This window comes from Cygnus atratus, chromosome 1, assembly GCF_013377495.2.
Source record: "Cygnus atratus isolate AKBS03 ecotype Queensland, Australia chromosome 1, CAtr_DNAZoo_HiC_assembly, whole genome shotgun sequence".
NCBI lineage: Eukaryota > Metazoa > Chordata > Aves > Anseriformes > Anatidae > Cygnus > Cygnus atratus.
The window spans coordinates 180978941-181001183 of record NC_066362.1 but is presented as its reverse complement, the minus strand read 5'-3'; the positions used below and the strand labels follow the sequence as shown (position 1 = coordinate 181001183).

The following is a 22243-nucleotide window of genomic DNA, read 5'->3' as shown; positions in this document are numbered from 1 at the left end:
CAGCAACATGTGTTGCACAAAGAAGGCTGCTTACATTTGTTTGTGTAAAAGCTGACACTCTGGGAAGATTGAACGTCTTTGGAAGCATAAAAACCACCCCAAACTCTCCATTTGAAATGCAGAGAAGTTCCTCGGAACAATATGGAAAGATTGCTGTCTACGCTATAGGAATTTGGGTGCAGAAATTGAAGGAATTTGGCCCATGCAAGGCTTAAAGAAGTAAAATTTCAGATGGTTGGAAGTTGATAGCAGAGCAAGGAAAAAGTCTGAGCCCTAGGATTAGTAAAGGCTCAGGAACATGAAGCAGCAAAAATAGAAAGCTGGTCCTTCATTCGCAGGTTTGACCACTGTTGGTGTGCAGAAAAAAAATGATTTGAATTGTGCTTCTAAGAGAAAGCGGCAGCAAGCACCATGCAAGGAGCAGGCTGGAGAGAAGATGGAAAGGGGAAGAGCCATGCCTGGAGAAAATAGGCACGAGGTTCTGCACTGTATGTTAAGGAAAAAAGCCAACAAACACAGCCAGCACGTAGCCATGCACAGTGCAGGGCAAGAGGTTTTGCTGGGGGAAAGCTGCAGAAATGAAGAGCAGCACCAAGCAACAACAGAGAGGTGGAATTTAGTAGTAATAAATAAAAGGGATGGACTGCCAGTTTCCAGTGTGAAGGGGATACACAGAAAAATTCACTTCAGCTCACCCTTCCTAGGGTGTGATTAGCCTGCAGGATTGAATCCAAGCATGCAAGTGGATAAGCTAATTGCAAAAGGAGTTGCAGAACTGGTAATAGGACTCTGCATTGCAACAATTCGAACATGAAACCCAGCTGGGTCAAACTCTGGTGACTGTGGAGCAAACCATAAACTCAGATACTAAAGACTTGTAGAGCAATACTGCAGCAATCTTATGATTTTCATACAGAGACTTTCATACAGAAGCATAATGCTCATCATATATCACCCAAGTCTAACAGCAAAGGAGATAAAAGATAAAGATAAAATTGTAGCATGTATTTGTTACTTTTATAAGAATACCTACCCCAAGTGCAGCATCCTTTAGAAGTTTAACAAGGATAAATAGCCAGGCTTCTTAAAGCATCACATTAATGAATATGAGAATGCAATCAGAGAAGTTATGGATTAATATTTCTTGGCCTTTTACTATGACAGGTATCCAATCTTGAGATTACTGAAGCAAACATTTATTGAAATATAACCAGACTGACCCCAAAAGCTACAGTCTTAAATGCTTCAGTCCTAAAAGATGGTTAGTCTTCTAAATTGCTTCATTAGATACACTATATTACTAAACATTAAAAATTAATGCTCCCTTTCCCTCCACACAGCCTGGATTTTGGACAGTTTGCTGTCTAGAATAATATTCCTAAAGAACATTTAAAATGAAACACGGAACATGAAATAGCTCTTTAAAAGTCTTGCAATCTCAGAACAAAGCATATTATTGATCCACTGGTAAAAACAGCATTTATATTAGTTTAAAAACAAAATCACAGTAAAGAAGACTTCTTTCAATTCATAGACCTTCAGAGCACATTAATAAAAATTAATGACAATACAGACTAATTAATATGGATCTGAGTTCTTACCCTGGTAACTTTTCACTAGTGTCATCTTGTTGTAATCTTCTGATAAAATGAATTCCTGAAGGAAGAGAAAAACAAAAAACAAAGAAACAGTGCTTAGCTATGTGAAGTGTTTGGGAATTTTTTCACTTGAATTTGTTACCAATGTAAGCTCTCCCTTTGTAACCATAGTACTATCTACACTTTTGCTAATATGGGATAACTCAATCTAAAAGAAACCCCACAAGTTATTTCACTTTTTAAAACTGCCTAAGAAAGCTTCATGAGTGCTTCTGAACAGAATGGTGGAGATACGAGGGGAACTAACGAAAAGAAGTTCTAAAAGCTGGCCAAAGTGGCTGGCACAGAGCAAACACCCCCTGGCTCAGGATTACTTGGGCAGACATCTGTATGTGCATCCAGCTATAAATGCATGTGTGTGCACATGTGCATGCACGCCCCCACCTGTACACACAGGAAAATCAGTTTAAGTATGTGTGAGTTCCCCCTGAAGTTGCTCATTCCAAACTACATACCAATAATCTGGGAGGGGGTTGCAGTTCAGATTTCTGTTCAGAAGTCTCTCAGTACTTCAGGCCAATAAACCCAGACCTTTTCCTCCTTGATTTTACCCCACTGTTGGTTAATATTTACTCTGGTATCTCAGAAGCAGACCTTCTTGCTTTGCTACTGCTCCACTGTGGCTAACTGTGCACGGGCAGGGAGGGTGGCTTAGCACAGACTTCAGCTGCCTGGGGACACATGCCTGGGGTGACCCATCCTGCTCCCCGGCTGCCAGGGAAGAGCACGCCTAACGGGAGATGGTCTGCCCTCCTGCTGCCTTGGTTTAACCACTGATCCTGCTTTCAGAGGAGGGAATGATGAGAACCAGCAGTAAAGAGTCTGTATGGCAGTCTCAGCTCCTGGAAAAATCCCATATGGTTACACTGAAGGAGCACCTGGGTGTTTCTGCCACTTGTTTTGGGGAGGGGAGTTGCTCAGAGCAGTGGAAACAGTGCCACAATACAACTCCTGCAACATCACTCTGAAGGAAAAACCCAGGTAAAGGGTAGGCTCTGCGGCACCACCACATGAATTAGCTTTCAGACCACTCTCAGGTATCTGTGTGCACACACCACGTATTCAGAGAAACACAAGAAAAAACAAGGAGCTTGAAAACACATCGTATTAATTATTTATAAACAATCTATACAGAAACTCCCTGGGCTAATCTCCCTAGGGGACAGAAGTAAAACCTAATTTGTTTAATCTAGAAAGAGAGTGAAAACAAGACGAACATCATTAAACAGAAGACAAACTAAATTTTAAAGCACACAATTGTGAAATATTCATGTATAAGCACTGCCAAAAGCACTGTGCAGCAGACAGGTAGAGAGGACTGGGCTTCATGAGCCTACAGACTATTATTATAGCAAACCAAATGCTTCGTGCAGAAGAGTATGAGAAGACATTTTAACCACTGAAAAGCTGGTATTCACCCACATTTTCTAAACTGGAACAAAAACGGTCACTCTGTGTTTCCTGTGGGGTCGCTAGGTGATTAGCATGGCTTTCCAGCACCAGGATTATCCCTAACACATAATACCTAATGCTTGCCATCAATGTGGAGAGGCTACCATAGCCATCTTTTGAAAAGCTACAGAGCCCAGCTTCCAGGAAAACAACTGTGAGTGGGTTGAGGCATTTATGTATTTTACTGTTACTAGGTTTCTGCTTGTAAATTAGTTATAAATACGTCCTGTTGAATTGCGCTATTTCATCTTCCCCTCCTTTATTCTGATCTACCTCCCTTCAGCTTTCCTCCAGCAGACGAGGCCTACAATGGGGAGCATTATTTAAAGAGCAGCAACAAATCAATTAAGTCAGCTGGGTTTGTATAGCAGGGTCACCTTAACTCTACAAACTACAGAGCGTTAAAAATCTGCTGCACCTCCCTGCCTCCTTATGGGGGAAGTGGTTTTCATTAACCACCGCCTGCAGAATGCTAAGCCACCACATGAAATGCTTCGCTACAAAGCCCGATTGAAGCAACACGCTTTGCTACGAACATTAACTGTCTGCTGTCGTCGCCTGAAGAACAACAGCTTTAATTGCTGCAATGTGTGGTGGGAGATTATGTCTGCCTTCCCCACTGATGTGCCTGTACTGGTACTGCCCCTGGATTTCACTGTGGTGACGCACGGATGCTGGTGACCAGAGCGTCAGAGGAGAGGAAGAATGTGGTTTGCATTCTCACTTTATTTTGGCATTTTGCCTTTGACAAACTTGATGTGGCCAGTCTGTTCAGCTACCTGCAGTGGAAGACTGAAAAAGGTGTTTGAAACTCTCCATTGCAATGCAGTGAATCAAAACACAAGTGCAATTAGCAAGGTTTACCCGAGTATTGACTAGCTATGTCTGCTGTAATGCAAACCATGGTTCCATACTATTGATACACCACTCCTTACAAAGAGATGAACACAGTCCCAATAACATGAGTACTGGATATCACGTGTTCTTTTTTATGACCCCAAAGACTCCTTGCTTCTCCTTTTCTCCCCTGAAAGCACATGTTACTTTGAGAGGCATCTCCTTGTTTTTGCATTTTCTAATCTTCCTCCAGTTCTTTTCCTTCTTGCTCCCCTGTACGCTGTCACATGTTCTTCACTGCCCTCATTCCCCGATCCCTCTCAAGGCCAAATGTTTTAGTTACGTCAACAGACAGGTATTTTAACACGGGGCACCTTGCTCCAGAAATTCATGCCCTGTTGCACATACATTGTTGTCCACACTACAAAAACACTGACTACATCTTTTTAACATTAATTATTCCTGTTAGGGTAAACAAAACCCATTCTCGGGCGTATGCCTTTCAGAGTGCTTGGCCACGGGGCTGACTGATATGACCCAAGGTCTAAAGAAGAGCCATGCCCTTCCAAAGCTGCAGGTGGATATCAAGTGATGTATCACAAAACAGCACTAGAGACTTCTGCACAGGCAACTGAATCCCTCTGAAAGTCAATAATGTTTATATATTAGCCGTGTGTTACCCATTCACAACTGAGTTTCCACCCCAGGGAATTTACAGCCTGTGCTCTGATAAATGATGCCATTTCGACAGCACAGTGTGGATCTCCTTAGAGGTTTGACTTCATCCTATTAACACAAGTGACTGACAGCGCTCTCACCACGTCTGCCAGAGAACAGCAAACTGGCTTCATAAATGGAGGAGAATGAAGACCCTTAAATCTGCTGCCAGAGCCCATGTCTACATCTGTTGAAAAGAAAGCTCTAAAAAACGATTACAGGGTTTTCACTTTATAAAGTGCAAGAAGTGGAAGAGGATAGAAACTATTATGTAGTTTTCTTGAGGGGAAAAAATACAAAACTTCCCACTGTGGCAGAGGTGTATACCAGCAGGTAGAGCCTAGGTATTCAAGTGCTGTTTACAGCAAACCTGTGGACACCTGCAAGATCAAATGATGTGGACAATGAATCTATCTTAAGTGCCACCCCCAAGGAAGAATTCTGAGGGGGCTGTTCTGATGCCCTGTTTTCCTTGTGGTCCTTCTCAAAGTGTGTAATAGTTTCAGCTGGACATAAGCAGGGACAGAAAGACCATTTTCATTCAGCTCCGTCTATCTGAAACCTAAATGCCTCAGTTAAATCTTCCCAGAAATACGAAGGGAGATTTATGCCATTCTATGACAGTTTCAAGGGTAAATAACATGGGTATGTCTGAGGGCAGTTCACCTCTCTACCAGCAGCAGAGCCTAGTGATTGACTTTGTCTAGGAAGCTGACTTTTGGATGAAATTAGGCGAGGAGTTACATCGTGGCTATGGAAGTCTCCTGTTTATTCCAAGCGATAGACTTTTCCTCTGTTGCTTTTCATTGTGATTTCTTGAGAGACTTTGCACCCATTAAAGTATTTTTCCTCCCATTCAGAGCAAGGAATTTATGACCACTGTAGCATCTTTTGGCTTCCAAAAAGAGACAGTCCCAAAGACATAAAGTAACAGAGTGCCATTTCTCCTCAAAAAGGGATTGCAAGGTACATTACATATATATATGTATATATATATGAAGATCACAAGAGATTTTTTGTTTGTTGGTTGGTTTTGCTTTAGGTACCAGTGCTTTTCAAGTAAGATGCCCGACAAACTTTCACTCAAGAGAACAGTACATTGTGCTGCACAAATGTTTGTGCAGCCTTCATGCTGAGAAGTTAAAAGGTTGAAAACAATCTCTTCATCTTCGTAGGAGCAAAAATTGTCACCCTGCTTCACAAGGAAAAGCAGGGCATAAAAGCTCACTCCACGGTGCCAATGCTGGAACATCTCTCTGACAATAGCAGTACTGCCCATCAATCTTGAAAGGCATCATCAACATTTCTGGAGCACCAGACTTAACCAAAAGCCATATAACTTTCAAAAGTTTCATGTAAAAGGCAGTTTCACTTTCTTATCCCTATTTACATCTGAAAGTAATATCAGGACTCCCTCTCACTGCAAAAAGATTCATTTGACAATATGTGAACTATGTTAGCTTATACAGACCTTACCAGGAGTCCTTTGTTCCTTGTTCTGCTTCCATCACCAGCTTCAGCACTTCTTATAGCATATTACAGTTGTGGCTTTTCTTATAAGCCTTAGGTTTGCTACAGAGGGAAACTTTTAATTGCTTGTGGAAATTTGTGGAGAATATTTTCTGCAAAAACCTCCACCACACAACTGCCTAAAGCTAGGAGGGACTAAATGAAGCAACACAGACCAGCCCTTCCCCATCTTATGTACTTGTATCCAGAAGAGGGGAAAAGAAAAGTGCAGCATGACAACAAATACAATCTGTCTCAGATATGCCAGTATAAGTACCCTAAGTAACATGTTGGTTTACCATCTGCATATCTCATTCACATTCTTTAGTTTTAGAATGGAAAATACTTGACTCCATTCAGACTCTCTGACTCTTCAGAGCAAAATGCCCCAAAGACAAAGGACACATGTCTTCCATCGAACTGGAGTACTTAAATGCTTTCTTTACAGTCACATTCACATTCCTCAAAGGCCTGGTAAAAACAAATGTCTCCAGTAGGACTGGAAAATTAAAGCTATTTCAGAGAGTGGGAAGGAGGGAATTTCAGAAGTTCAGGGAATTCTCTGGCAGCTGTCCCACCTCCTAGATACAAATGGAGAAATCTCCTACAGGCACCCAAAATCTCTGGTGCTGAGCCATTAATATTTTTATGGGTTAAAACCTTCACATCTTTGATACAGCTCACAGGCAACAGCTAAAAGGGTCACACATCTATTCCCAAATGCCATTTTGGCTTTAGTGCCGACAGCTGCCTTTATGTCAACCTGCAAACATTCATTCAGTTATAAAGCCCATAAGGCAGAGACAACAGTAGACTGAGTCTGAAATGAGGATAAAATGTTCTTAAACTGAAGGAGGAGTCTATTGATGAGGCATAGGTGAGACCCTCTCTGACCCATAGCTCCCTTCTACAAGGTGACACAGCACTTCACCAACCATTCCACAAGAAAAATCCACTGATTAAGATCAACTGTTACTCTCTGTCCCATATCTAAAAGACAGACTCTTGTTTTAATATCCTGCTTCCTTTCCATGTACACAGATCTTTCTTAGATGCTAATGAACCAAATCTTTCAGCAACAGCACTGCCAACTCCTATGAAGGAAATGAGATGAAAACAAAATCTGAACCCTGAAATTTGGAAAAGCAGCTAAATATGGAGCAGAAAACCACCTTCTGCCTCTCAGAAGATGATTTTTCCTCTCTTAATTGCTGCTTTCAGAAAACTTTGGTATGACATGATTAACAAGGCACTCATTTAATAAAACAACAGCTGTTTTCTGTTGTTGTGTGTTTTTTTTTAAGATATATGCAAATTAAGACAGTTTATTTAGTTGCCTAATAAATGTTGCAAACTTATTGCAAACTCCACTCAGTCTCTATGTGAGGGTTGGAACAAAATTTGCAATAATCTACCATTTTCCACACTACAGCTTCAGTTCCACTAGCAGTAAAAATTATCTTTCCCAAACACTAGCAAAAATATCCTCACCACAGCACACATGGGAAGCATTTCAACTAGAAATCTTTGTATGTACTTACTGAGATTGTACCATTGTCTAGACCTATGGACAGCCTTCTGGTTTCCGGGTTAAAAGACATGCATGAACATGGAGCTGAAAAAAATGAACATGATGATGAAGTTAACAAAACTGCGATTCTCATTTTCTTGAAGCTCTGGAAAGCCTAAAAGTAGCTAGCATGCTTCATGATGCTTCATCATTTTGCCCCCTTCCAATAGACAAGCATTTAAAAAAAACAGTGTTCGTGCAATTCAGTCAGTCCTATCCTATCAGGACATGGAATAACTATTACTTCTTGCTCCAGCTCTTTCATTTTTCCTTACTAAAGTTATCTGAAAACAGTCATGAGGTATGTCATACAAGAACAGTGCTGATGTCTTGATATAAGCAGTACCTGGCATTTCTGTACAAATCTTAGAGTTACTTAGTAGAATAATTTAGGTAGGTAATTTGTTATTGTTGTTTTTGTTTTACTTTGCTAACAATAAAAGAAAGCACTGTAATATGTCAGAGGCTCCCATCCTATACCTGCGGTAAGAAAGTTGACTTGAATCAACGTTAACAGAAATCAGCCATCAGCCAATATCTGATACGGACTGTGAGTCCAGCTGCCCCCTACTCTAGTTTGACCACAAACAACACTATGAAAGTAGCACATACTATGGCCAAGACTCTATTGAAAACTAGCCATTGTTTCTTACATCAGTACTACTCTAATAAACATCAGGATACACTCTTAAATTGCACGTAAGTCATCAGTCCCTCGAGGACCTGGAAAGGTATGTATCAAGGGTATAACAGACTTTTCTTGTAAAAACTCAAGAGCTATGCTTGGCTTAACTGAGAAACTGTGAAGCTGCTTTCAGAAGGCAGGGACTGTTTTTACTGCTCAGCACAGCAACATGCAGCTGGGGGTCCTGCTGTCCCAACAAAACCTTCAGAAATAATTTTTCAGCATCAGTTGCCACAGGTAGCTAGGGGCAGGCATTCTTGCCCTTTCTGTAGTGATAAGAGTGTTTTCTAAACCGTATTCTTGTGATAAATATAGAGTACAGTCAGGTGTGCTTTTAGTTCTGCTCCCTGCACCCCTTGTTTTCTATTCTCCATTATGATTACTTGCAGTGTTTCAGTTACTAACAAGTTTGGAGTTCTTTCTTCCCAGTAACCTGTACTTGGTATATTCTCCATTTGAGCAATGTCTCACCTAGGATTAAACACTTCATAAGTCAGCTGTTCATCCTCATTAGTTCACAACAGAGCTATATCAAGAAGAGGACAGTCTATGTTGACTGTTTAAAAAAAAATAAAATCTATCTATCTATCTTCTACTTTCATTATTGTTCCCCTTCTATCCCCCTTGTACATTTCCTAAAGGACAACTAACTGCAAGCACAAAGCCTACCAGATTCACATCCAGACTGACTGAATTAAACCAAAGAAAAGGCTTCAATTCAAGGAACTTGCCAGGATGGAAACAGTATATTATGGCTACTAACAGTGATGAAATTGCTCCTTTCTATACCCCTTCCTCAGAAAAGGCAAATTCAAAGCCTCCCTTCAGATGGTGGTGCATTACTGTTATATAGTCAGACTTCTAGGGTTGTAGAGATAGGCTGCTAAAAAAGAAGTCACTTCTGAGTTCCAAACCCACGTGTACATAGTCATAGCAGCATAAAGAGATTTTGCTATAATCGTTTTCCTAAGGGAATTCTTCAGTAACATTTACCCTTTGAAAAAATAACATGTCAGCACTAAGCTTATGTCCACACTAGCTACACTAATGTGGTTAAAGTGATACCAGTTGTGACCAGAATGCTGCAGCTTATGCTTTAGATGAAAATTAGACAATGACATTCAGATACTTAAGCATGTAGGCTCATTAAAAGGAGGGGTAAAATGTAAAAAACCCTAAGCTTCCAAAATGTTTAAGAGCCTTTCAAAATAATAACCATGAAAAATAATAGCACTTTGAAGGCTCTCGACTTTAATGCCTAGCTATGATTTGGATTTCAGACCAGAAAAAGATTGATGTGAACTATGACAGAGGATGGGTGGGATATTCCTGACACAGAGGTCTGGTTGTATTCTTTACCTTAAATACAGGGCAAATACAGACTGATGCTCAGATTTTTGTATTTGGAAACTGAATTATGCAGGGAAAAGAAAAAATGATGTCCTTCATGCACCCAAGAGTGCGTCACCTCGATTAGAGGCTGACAGAAGTAGAAGAGAAATACAAACTGTGTGTCTGCAGTTTCAGGGACACCCCCATGAATTGCCAGAAGTGGCATAGTTTAAGAAGCATGTTTTGCTTTGCACAGTTTTTGACCTTCCTCTTCAAAACAAAGTGTTAACTATGAAAACCATTGTAAGACAGACATCATAAGATATTATCTGACTCAAACCCTAGGTCCTCTACTGTCCCTCAATAAAACCTGCAGTCAGTTCTCCATCTGAGAGAGTTTGTCTAGTTGGGTTTTGGTCTTTCTGTGTGTTTTATTTTTATGCAAAGCTTATATCTACAGACTACAATGCTCTTTTGTAATTTTGTGAAAAGCAATGTTTTTTTTTTCCCTCCTGTGCAGATACCACCCAAAAATTTAAAGGTTACACATATATCCATGAGGAGGATTAACTTGCTCATCAGAGGTCCATTGTTAATACAGATGTTGAGACAACTCTGACATGAAGGAGAAGATTAGTCAGACTTCCAGTTCAGCTAGTTTGCCATACTGACAATATTCAGTGTGTATTTTTAAATAGGGGTTCTGCCTGTGGTGGTTTTTGAAAGCAGACCGAGTTCAACCAGTGGTTCAGCATGGCTGAATACAACCCACTCCAGCCACCGGTCTCCGTGACCATGCTCTGTGCAATGCTCCCAAAAGGCCTTTTGGTGCTCGACACTTCTGTGACACTGGCTGAGAAAGCCAGCAAAAGACCACAGAAACTATATCCACCGCAGGGTGTTTCCATTACCCTTTCTCTTTGTAAAGGCTTGGCTGTGCAGCGATCTGGTTTGAACACCCACAGCTTACTCTTTCTCGAGGGCTGGAGGAAATGATCAAAAATGTGGCCAATTTGTTGTCCACAGTTTTCCGATCAGAGAAACACCCACAGGCAGGGCATGACACTGTAATTGGGGAAGCCCACTTCTAAACAGAAGAAAATGTCCCTAGTCAGAAGCAATCTGCAAGCCTGATCTTTCTTGCAGCTATTTAATGGGTTTCAGTTAGAACACACTGATGGCCCCATTAGGGTGCAGAGCTTGACCAAAGCACGTGGCTGGCTCAGCCCAACACCTCATCCTTTTCACCTTCCAGAGTACCCAGGCTACAAACTCAGTTTATAAAAATTATAAAAGGGTGTGCGGGTCATGTGCCATTGTAACCAAAGTCACGAATCATGTTAATGGGGTATCTGTAGGTGGGACCGCCACTCTCACAGCTTGCCAAGCAGCACAAAGACACCACCATGGCTACTACTTATTCATTTTTTTCTCCATAGAGAACCTCTGGGCAGTTGTTGTTCTCTAGACAACAAAAACCAATGTGAACCTAAAGTGGAGGACCATCAAAAAGGTGATCCATGCAGAAACAATCAAAACAATCATTGCCAGTCAAGTGGAAACATGCGCAGAGGCTGACTTGCAGCCCTTCCTATGATTTCCAAGCTTAAAGCCACAGCTGATAACAATGTAATTGACGTTGCTCCAGTCTTTAATTATACCTGATCATTCTTAAAACCGGTGATTAATTCAGCATAACTCAAATGTCTCATGACTCAAAAATTTACCAGCCTTAAGTGAAGGAACAGTGTCAGGTATTCAAATTCATGAAGGGACTTTAAAACAGTCCCCTTTGAGTGGGTCTGAATCTACTCAATCTTTTCCAATGTAGCTGTTATTACTGGCAATAATGCGGCCTCTCTAAGACCAGAGGAAGAGTTAAGAAGATTTTAAAATGCAAGCATATGCAAAAACACCACATGGAAAAAGAGAAGCATCAATGCCTAACTGTGAGAAGAACCATTTCATAACTGTTTGACAGAGATCCACAAACTGCCACATCATTAGTTGCTTTCCAATACCTTTTTGAGTAAAATCTTGAACAGAAAATACTTTTGAGGCTTCAAATATTCTTATGAGTTTGCCCATCACCAAAGGAAAGGGATGTTCCTCTCTATTTACCAAATGAATGTTTTCTCAGGGCAGGCAGGCAAACATCAGGGCCACTCTATGGCCCCAAGCTGGTGCTGTGCTACTAAAAGTGTTTAACATTTATACCTATTAAGTATTTTATGCATCATGGAGGCAGATGCCCTTTTCCAAATCTAGCCATGTTAGCTTAAAATACTACTTTCTCCAGACAGAATACCTCAATGGGACTTGATAAATGCACCTCGATCTGTTTGATTTCTGAAGATGGGCTAACCCAGCACATTTGAAGGCGACAGAAGAATATTAGCATACTCCTACTGTTGGTGACCTGAGGAGTTATACCTCTGCACTCAACACAGGTTATGACAGGGCAGTACTTTCCTCAACTGCCTCCTGGAAAAATGGACATTGATTTGCAGTTTCTTTTAAAGCATGAACACTCTCTTTGGGAGAGGAGGCCTACAGCAGATCATACTGAAAGGATCCATCAGGGAGACTTGGTTTTTCCACATCTAATTGCGGGGGTAAAATGATTTTGCTCCTCCACTGGAAAATCTGCCTAGTATGCCCTCTATCATATTAGCTACTGCAGGATATTAAGTTCTTATCAAATAAAACCATTTACCATTGCACTCTAATGGACTGAGCACATGAAATAGGAAGGGCAGAGTGATTTATACTGGAGACTTACAAAGCTTTATGGACTCCATTAGAGGCAGAATGCAAGCCTACATTTTGAACTCCCACATTTGTTGATCTATGTTTGCATTACATGCTCATCCCTTGCTAGCGTATTTGTGTTCTTTTGCTGCTGTAATCCCTGATGTCTCTTGGGAGCATTAGCATGCAACTTGGTAAGGCTTCACAGAAACCAAGGGGACTGTTCAAGCATTGAATTTAATATGGATTGGTAAGCTTGCAAATGGTCATAAACATTAAGCTTCATCAAAATCAGAAGAGACATTTTGTAAATACACAGTAGATAATGAATGCTTCCTTATACTTACATGGCATTGCATGGTATATGCTGGGCCAGTACTGCCCGCTGTCTCTCTTCAGCCAGACACGAACAGTTCTACAAAAGAACAAACAACGCACGTGAGGAAGAATGGAAAACTATGAAAGAAAACAAAGTGGTGGTGATGAATGTGGAAGATCATCTTCAAAACTGAATTATTTCACTAAGAACACACACAGACACAGACACAGATTTCTAGGTTGGAAGAGACCTCAAGATCATCGAGTCCAACCTCCGACCTAACACTAAGTACTCCACTAAACCATATCGCTAAGCTCTACATCTAAACGTCTTTTAAAGACCTCCAGGGATGGTGACTCCACCACCTCCCTGGGCAGCCCGTTCCAATGCTTAATAACCCTTTCGGTAAAGAAGTACTTCCTAACATCCAACCTAAAACTCCCCTGTCGCAACTTTCGCCCATTCCCCCTCGTCCTGTCACCAGGCACGTGGGAGAACAGACCAACCCCCACCTCACTACAGCCTCCTTTAAGGTAACTGTAGAGAGCGATAAGGTCGCCCCTGAGCCTCCTCTTCTCCAGGCTGAACAAGCCCAGCTCCCTCAGCCGCTCCTCGTAAGACTTGTTCTCCAGACCCCTGACCAGCTTCGTCGCCCTTCTCTGGACTCGCTCGAGCACGTCCATGTCCTTCCTGTAGCGAGGGGCCCAAAACTGAACACAGTACTCGAGGTGCGGCCTCACCAGAGCCGAGTACAGGGGGACAATCACTTCCCTAGACCTGCTGGCCACACTGCTTCTTATACAGGCCAGGATGCTGTTGGCCTTCTTGGCCACCTGAGCACACTGCTGGCTCATATTCAGCCGACTATCAACCAATACTCCCAGGTCCTTCTCGGCCAGGCAGCTTTCCAGCCACTCATCTCCCAGCCTGTAGCTCTGCTTGGGGTTGTTGCGCCCCAGGTGCAGGACCCGGCACTTGGCCTTGTTGAACTTCATACAGTTGACCTCAGCCCATCGCTCCAGCCTATCCAGATCCTCCTGCAGAGCCTTCCTGCCCTCGAGCAGATCGACACACGCACTTAGCTTGGTGTCATCTGCAAACTTACTGAGGGTGCACTGGACGCCCTCATCCAGATCATCGATAAAGATATTAAAGAGGACCGGCCCCAGTACCGAGCCCTGGGGGACACCACTTGTGACCAGCCTCCAACCAGATTTGACTCCATTCACCACAACTCTCTGGGCCCGGCTATCCAGCCAGTTTCTAACCCAGCAAAGCGTACGCCAGTCCAAGCCCCGAGCAGCCAGTTTCTTGAGGAGAATGTTGTGGGGAACGGTGTCAAAAGCCTTACTGAGGTCAAGGTAAACCACATCCACAGCCTTTCCCTCATCCACCAAGCGCGTCACTTTGTCATAGAAGGAGATCAGGTTCGTCAAGCAGGACCTGCCTTTCATAAACCCATGCTGACTGGGCCTGATCGCCTGCTTGCCCTGCAAGTGCCGCGTGATGACCCTCAAGATAATCTGCTCCATGAGCTTTCCTGGCACTGAGGTCAAACTGACAGGCCTATAGTTCCCCGGGTCTGCCCTCCGGCCCTTCTTATAGATGGGCGTCACATTGGCTAGCCGCCAGTCAACTGGGACCTCCCCCGATAGCCAGGACTGCCGATAAATGATGGAAAGCGGCTCGGCCAGCTCCTCCGCCAGTTCTTTCAGTACCCTCGGGTGCATCCCATCCAGCCCCATCGACTTGCGCACATCCAAGCTCCTTAGCAGGTCGCCAACCATTTCCTCATGAATAGCGAAGGCCACATCCTGCTCCCCATCCCCTTCCACCAGCTCAGGGCACTGGGTATCCAGAGAACAACCGGTATTGCCGCTAAAGACTGAGGCAAAGGCGGCATTAAGCACCTCAGCCTTTTCCTCATCCTTAGTAACTAGGTTTCCCCTCGCATCCAGTAAAGGATGGAGATTCTCCTTAGTCCTCCGTTTCGCGTTGATATATTTGTAAAAGGATTTTTTGTTGTCTTTAACGGCAGTAGCCAGGTTGAGCTCCAGATGAGCTTTGGCCTTTCTAATTTTCTCCCTGCACAGCCTCGCTACATCCTTGTAGTCCTCCTCAGTGGCCCGCCCTTTTTTCCAAAGATTATAAACCCTCTTTTTTCTGCTAAGCACAAGCCGCAACTCTCTGTTGAGCCAGGCCGGTCTTCTTCCACGCCGGCTCGTCTTTGGGCACGTGGGGACGGACCGCTCCTGTGCCGTTAAGATTTCCTTCTTGAGGAGCGCCCAGCCTTCCTGGACTCCTCTGCCCTTCAGAACCGCCTCCCAAGGGACTCGGCCAACCAGCGTCCTGAGCAGCTCAAAGTCAGCCCTCCGGAAGTCCAATACAGCAGTTTTACTGGTCCCCTTCCTGGCCTCGCCAAGAATAGAGAACTCTACCATTTCGTGGTCACTCTGTCCAAGACAGTTTCCGACCACCAATAATAAATGCACAAACTCCTACAGCAGGCCTATATATCAAGCTCAGATGGCGATGAGGGTAGCCGATTCCTTGGCATGATGCAGTACTAAGCTGAACGCTTCGTAACAGTTGGCTGCTTGGTAGCCCTCCTCTGATCCATCAATACGGAGTTACTGAAGTGCTCCAGCCTCTCCGCAAACACATCAGTGGTTTTCCTTAGCTAGAAAACTTTCCCAGGCTTTAGGTTTCTCATACTCGTATCATATTTGCAGCCCCCTGTCACTCAATCAGCATGCCCTTCGCACAGTTGAGACGTTTGTTAGTTGCTTCCTGAACCAAGGACTGAACTGATGCACCTTCCAGGTCATTAAAGATTTATTATTTCAGCTCTCAGTATCATTTACTTCTTTTGACCCAATCTCTAAAACTTCTTTCTTAATGAGACTCTCTCAAACTTAGTACATCTGCTAATTTAGTCAAAACAGGAGTACTAATAGTGTCACTAGTTAAAACAGCTGGCAGTCAGTCCCTAGTTAATCTCAGCAGTCATCTCCTGCTTGTTGCTGCACATATCACTGTCATCTCTATTTCTGGCAACTCTTACCTGCCTTACTGTTCTTCAGATCCTTATATTCACTAGTTTTAACTAGTGATTGCTCCATCTAAACCTGTATTCCATGTTTACTGATTTACACTAAATGTATTAACCTTATCTAGACAACTTAGTTATCCAAGACAGCATCAAGTTAGTGTAGCACAATGCATTTTAATCCATGCCTGTTTATTTTTTCTACCAAAGTTAGGATACAATGGTAGATACAAGAGGGATCTAAAAAACTATTATTAAATATAAGCTTTATTCTCTAGCAGCAAATCTATAACTTGCACTTGATAGTATTAAAATATATATATATATATATATCAATCAAGAATGGCTCTTTCCAGTTATTGAAACACATAGAAATAGGGGGTTATGGAGAGGACTACATTGTTATTCCTACTGTAACCTCTTTTCACTGGAAAAACAGATTTCATCCCTTTTTACCCAGTAAAAGTTTAGAGCAATACTTTAATATAATATAAATCGATCTGAAATGTTACGTGTACAAATCATGTCTGAACAGAGATGCCACGTGATAAAATAATGCAATTCAAAAACTAGTTATTTGTTCTGTCAACAAATTAGCGTGCAAACTTCACAAAGTTAAGGGCTACATTACTCTCTGTTCCTGGATTACATATATCCCAAGTCAGTTTTCTCTTCATCATGCCCTGAATCCAAACTGCTTTTTGAGCAGATAATTCAGAGACCTGCATATCTAGCCACGATGCAAGTTGTATCATTTTAGAAATGTCTTGTTTGTACACTTCAACATTGTCTGTGGCCCTAAAAAATAATATTCCACTGGGTCAGCAAGCCCCATTGTTAGCAAGCTCTCACAATTGCTCAAAACATACAAAATTCAGTGTAATTGCTTCCTAACTGCAATGTCCTTTTGGAAATAAACACATCAGCAGGTCTGAAGGAAAACTACCAATACTTTTTCATCAGCTGCTAACAATACCATTGTACTGTTGATAGCAAGAGGACCAAATCCTCCTGTCACTCCTTGCTTTAGACACGCCATCCTCCTGCGGCCGTGCCCCAGGTTTGGGATGCGTCCAGCACAGCCTGCTGAGAAGGTCCCGGTGATTCAGGAATTGGATCAGCCATTGTTTCACAAATGGATGAGCTCTCACCAACGCGTTTATCCTCCACAACCGAGTTTATTGTGAGAATGAACATGCACGCACAAAAAAATAATGGGATGAATCACAGGGAACTGAAATAACTCGATTTGAAAATGCCTTGAGGAAATGCACCGACACCCTGTGAGAGACCCATCTTTCTCAGCCATCCCAGTCCATATATTCAGTGCCACTGGTTTCCAAAATCCCAGGCTTAGATAAGGTTGCCTCTCCTTTCCACTTTAAGGTTCTGGCAAATAATAAATCTGGGGGCTATGACATATTACATAATATTTAACTTGTTAAAAAAAAAGTGGCAAGAGATAAAAAATCAAATTTATTTGCAAAAATAGCAATAATTTGGATGCTTTGGTGGTTGTGTTTTTGTTTTTGAAACTGTACCCACTGTAGACTTACTGTTTAATTTGACAATCATGTCACGGTTAAGACTGTTAACCAACTTATACTGAAACAAAAAATATTTTCTGCCTACATTAAAAAATGCAATAACTGGTGGAGGTTCCTTGTTAAGAGTGAAACTGCTTTTACTAGTGTATGCCTCTTCTGTAGGCACATAGCAAATTCATTCCATTACATAGTCAAATGTATTTCTATTCAGTGACTGCTCATATAAAATGAGAAAAAAATATTGTAAGAACAAAGAGTATGAAAAGATGTTATCTTCCTCTAAGGTGTCTGAAAGGGAACATAATCAGCAAGTCAGTTCATGTAATTCATTACAGAAATGCTCATCTTCCCAGCAAATCGTTTTAAATAAAGAAAAACAAAAGGTCTTGTAAACAATTTATTTTTTAAATTAAGGATGATTACTATTCATAGCTTCAAAACTACTATTTAAAAGTTATGTTAAGCATTATAACAGACTTCTAATACCTATGTATAAGCAGATACAAAAATATAAAAATCTTCACATCAGAAAATGATGAATCATGACTTTCTTCTCTTAGATGACTGGATTAGGTAAAGACTTGTATTGAAAGAAGAAAAACTGACCTCGGTTCATTAATCTTTTCTGGGTAATTGACATTTTTCGCAAAGTAGGCTCAGGCTGAAGAACAAACAGCACCAACAACTGAAGCTAGAAGAAGCCCTTAGAAGGGAGCATCTTTTTTTCAGCTCAAGTTCTGCACATTTTTGTATACCTCTCAATAAAATACTACCCAGTAGATGTGAAAGCCTGATCTTTTGAAGGTTTTAAAGAATGCAAAGAAAAAATGTGTGAATGAAAACATCCTTTTTTTTTTATGGATATATAGAATGAAGAGTACTTGGTAGCTGCATGGTTATTAGACTGCAACCCAGCACCCACCCAGGTCAGGATCCATCCTTCAGCTGCTCTAGAGTGATTCAATTGGCATCACCATGGAAATGAATTGCCCCTTCATTTTGTTGCCAGTGAATTGGCTTGGAAAGATTTTTTTGAACCTGTCAAATCAATGGATACTCTTCTGCCACTTTTATAAAAGAGATGATTTATTTTTAAATGAGCCAGGCTACGCAGAAGTAATCCTACCGTGCAAAAGACAGGTTTAGTCTTTGTATATTAATGGGATGTGAAAATGCATATTTTAAAAATTGCTTTTTCTCTGTTATACTTGAGAGCAGGTGTCTCGAGTCCAGGTTACTGTGGTGGGCCTAGCAGGTCTCAAACACCCTGCTCGGCTGTGCACATGTGCAGGAGTTGGGCTTTACCTGCTTGGTGCTAGTCATGGTGCTGCTGAGGAGGTGCTTACATCTACAGCAACACGCATACCTCAGCGTAGGAGCTCTGAGCTTCATCACCTACAAAAACTGATACAATTACTTGTATGTACCATGGTATCTTCTTTCGGATAAATACATTTTGCCCAGTCTGTGCATTCAGGCTGCAATGTCCTCCACAAAACTCTGCACAATGCTACTGGTCAGGATGCAAAACTTTCTCCTCGATCCCTATTCTGGTCAGAGGTGCTCGTCAGCTCACTGCTGGAAGGCTGCCTGTCACTTGGCGCTGCGGAGCTGAGCCTCTGGGACTGACCCCCAGGCAGGGCTCTTGGATTTCATTTAGTGGTTGCCTTGGGTGAGGGCAAGGTAAAAAACAAATACTGGTGCTGCAAGCAGTATTGCCACATCGTACATGTCTAAGCACTGTGCGTGGATGTTTGCACGTTGGAGACCCAGTGCCACCATTACCTAGAGAAACGAGTTATCCTGTCCTCTCCAGTTCTCCAGAATACCCAGAGAAACACTGGCTCCAGCCATACAGATACAGGCTGTGGGTACAGAAATGCAGGTATTGGTTTTATTTAACAGATCCCACCTCTCCTCTTTGTGAACATTTTTCTTCCTTGCTCCTGCCTTTTTTAAACATCTCTGTTCACGGAGATGCACACGTGTAATGCACCATTGCCTTCCTGCCCCAGGGACATGCTGGCTGCCAGCTGTGCAAAAGAGCAGGGGCAGCCTTTACCCCATACTATTTATTATAATATTTGTAGGTATTCCTGGGCTTCAGGAAGGCATTTTCAATAGCATTTTAACATACCCTTCATCATTGTTTATACATTAGATTGTATATATGTATATATAAATAAAATGTATGTGTGTATATATATATGTATATATATATAAAATACAAATATATACAATCTATACACGATTGTATATATGTGTATTATATATCTTAGTGATATGGTTTAGTGGAGGACTTGTTAGTGTTAGGTCAGAGGTTGGACTAGGTGATCTTGGAGGTCTCTTCCAACCTGGATGGTTCTGTGATTCTGTGATTTTCAAACCTCCTGTCTTACTAAAGAGCTGAGAAGAAAGAGGTAAGCATCAGACCCAACACAAGGTATGGACTGAGCTATATTCCCATTTGTAGTGAGTGCCTAGCGGAGGAAATTTTAACCTGTCACCTTCTAAGGCGTCAGGCTCATCCAGAGATCAAAGCCTGCCCTGTTGCTGCTCTTTGGAAAGGGAGGAAGGTCATCGGTGTTAATGACATTACATGGTTAAAAATAAAGGCATCCCCTTCTGCCGGCTGTCCTAACCACAGAGCTGATTTAACCCACTTACAGACAAGTTTGCAAACAGGGAAAGGATCTATTCTGGAAATTTCTGGAAATTTCTTTAAAACTTGTAGCTAGATATTTAACTGGCAGAACACAGGAGAAGAGTTTAGCATAATATTATATCCAGGGTTAGTGCTATCTGTGAAGTTTTCTGTGCGCCTAGTAGAGTATCAGCACATATTCCCACCATCAGTATTTTAAGTTTTCTTTAGTGTTGAAACAAAAACCTAAAAATACTACCTGTTCCTAGATATCTAATAATAGACAATTTAGGAGTATTCAAAAGCCACACCTCTGGAAAAAAAATATCTGGACTGGAAACAGCAAAACTTTATCTGCTGTCATTAAATAAACATGATAATAGTAGTATTCAAAAATCCAAGCACAGCACTGACAGTTTTACTGCCTTTAACAGACAGACATTGTCATTAGAAGCAAGATAAAGAAAAATATTTAACCACTGCACTAAAGATATTGCAGCATTATAACCCTCTCCTCCCCCCTGACTTCTCCAGGGGCTTTTGTGGGCGTGAGATGTGAAGAGCTTCTGGCTCCTGTCAGTTAATGATACGAGCCACTACTGGGGTTTTCTGAAACAATAAAAAGACCTTTCATGTTTAGTGGCAGCTCATGGACCAATGCCAGTTGCCGGGACCAGTAACAGAGAGTTTCATTTCTGATAGATTTTGTAAGATGTGAAAGCAAAAGCCAAAACCAGAACTGATTTCCAAAGCAGCCTGTGTTTCAGGGAAAACAGAAAGAATTTCAATAGCTGAGAGCCAAAACCTCAGGCACCAGGAGGAGTATATCTTATAGACCCTCAATCCTCTTGTCTTTCTGGAAGGAAAACAAACCCCACGAAACCCCCCCAACACTTCCACCACCATCCCAGTGAAGCACACGACTGTCCCTCGCAGGCTCACCCATTTTGGTCCTCATGAAGACCATCACACAACTCTGATGGATGGTTCTGCAGGAACCATACAACACTGGGGCACATTTCATGTTCAGATTCATTTTCACTGGTTTTGTTAAACAAACGTGATTTAAACTGAACTCATCAAGGTTTACTAACTGGACTCTTTCTAAGAGTATGTTATGGTGTACAGCTATTCATCCCTATAGATCTGTTATAGGTCCTTTCATAATAAAAGGGCAGGTTTGGTTTCTAAAATGTAGTGCAAGAAACACTGGTTCAGGAAAAGGAGACAGTGGGTGGGAGAAAGATAAAAGTTTTGGAAAGCTGGCTTTATTTCAGGTCTGGTTTTAGAGAGAGGTTCTCTCAGACCTGACTACAGAAATGCATTTTGAGAAGATACAGTATCTTTGTTGCAAACTCCATCTGTAACTCAGTCATCAGGCTTCCTATTAAACAAAAGACTTTCGAGCAGCAATAATTGCACTCATTACTCTGTGTGCCTCCTACCCCGCAACAAAGCTGTAGGAGTGGTAAAACCTGGGCCAACTCCCCACAGCCAGCACCTTGAACATCCTCCTGGTGTATCCAAACTCCCACCACCATGGCCACCAGTCCAGTCATCCTTGTGCACAGAACTGTTCTCAGCACCAAAGAAATGCAACCACTGCTGGGGAGCCGAAGCAAAGAAATGCTGTGCACAGTCCTAGAGGTGAAGAGCTGGATCTGTTAGAAGTAGCACAGGGATCAGCTCTGCCAGGGAAAGGACTCTGATGACTCCTTCAATGTTCAAGCACACAGTGAACCCCATGCAGTGATATAAAACCCCACTGCCGCAATTTTTGTCCATACCCAGGCTAGCAGAGAAATTGTTAGGGCCACAATGATGATACAGGGCCTGGAGCATCTTCCCTGTGAGGAAAGGCTGAGAGACCTGGGTCTGTTCAGCCTGGAGAAAAGAAGACTGAGAGGGGATCTTATTAATGTTTACAAATACCTGAAGTGTGGGAGACAGAGGAATTTGGCCAACCTCTTTTCAGTGGTCTGTGGGGACAGGACAAGGGGCAGTGGCCACAAAATGGAGCACAGGAAGTTCCGCACCAAGATGCGAAAGAACTTCTTCACGGTGAGGGTGACGGAGCCCTGGAACAGGCTGCCCAGGGAGGTTGTGGAGTCTCCTTCTCTGGAGATATTCAAGGCCCGTCTGGACACCTACCTGAGCAGCCTGCTCTAGGGAA

General features: G+C 42.2%; 1 protein-coding gene across 3 annotated transcripts in view; it reads right to left on the bottom strand.

The window, feature by feature from the left end:
* The window catches only part of WDFY2 (WD repeat and FYVE domain containing 2), a 77200-nt gene that overhangs the window by 22582 nt on the left and 32375 nt on the right, over positions 1-22243 (bottom strand). For all 3 annotated transcript variants that reach the window (XR_007707753.1, XR_007707752.1, XM_035542814.2), the window contains exons 2-4: positions 12859-12926; positions 7715-7788; positions 1602-1656 (exon numbers count right to left, since the gene is read on the bottom strand). Coding sequence is in view for 1 of the 3 variants with exons in the window: in XM_035542814.2 (XP_035398707.1) it covers positions 1602-1656; positions 7715-7788; positions 12859-12926 (197 nt within the window). In the remaining 2 variants the exon portion in view is untranslated. The remainder of the gene's footprint in view (positions 1-1601; positions 1657-7714; positions 7789-12858; positions 12927-22243) is intronic.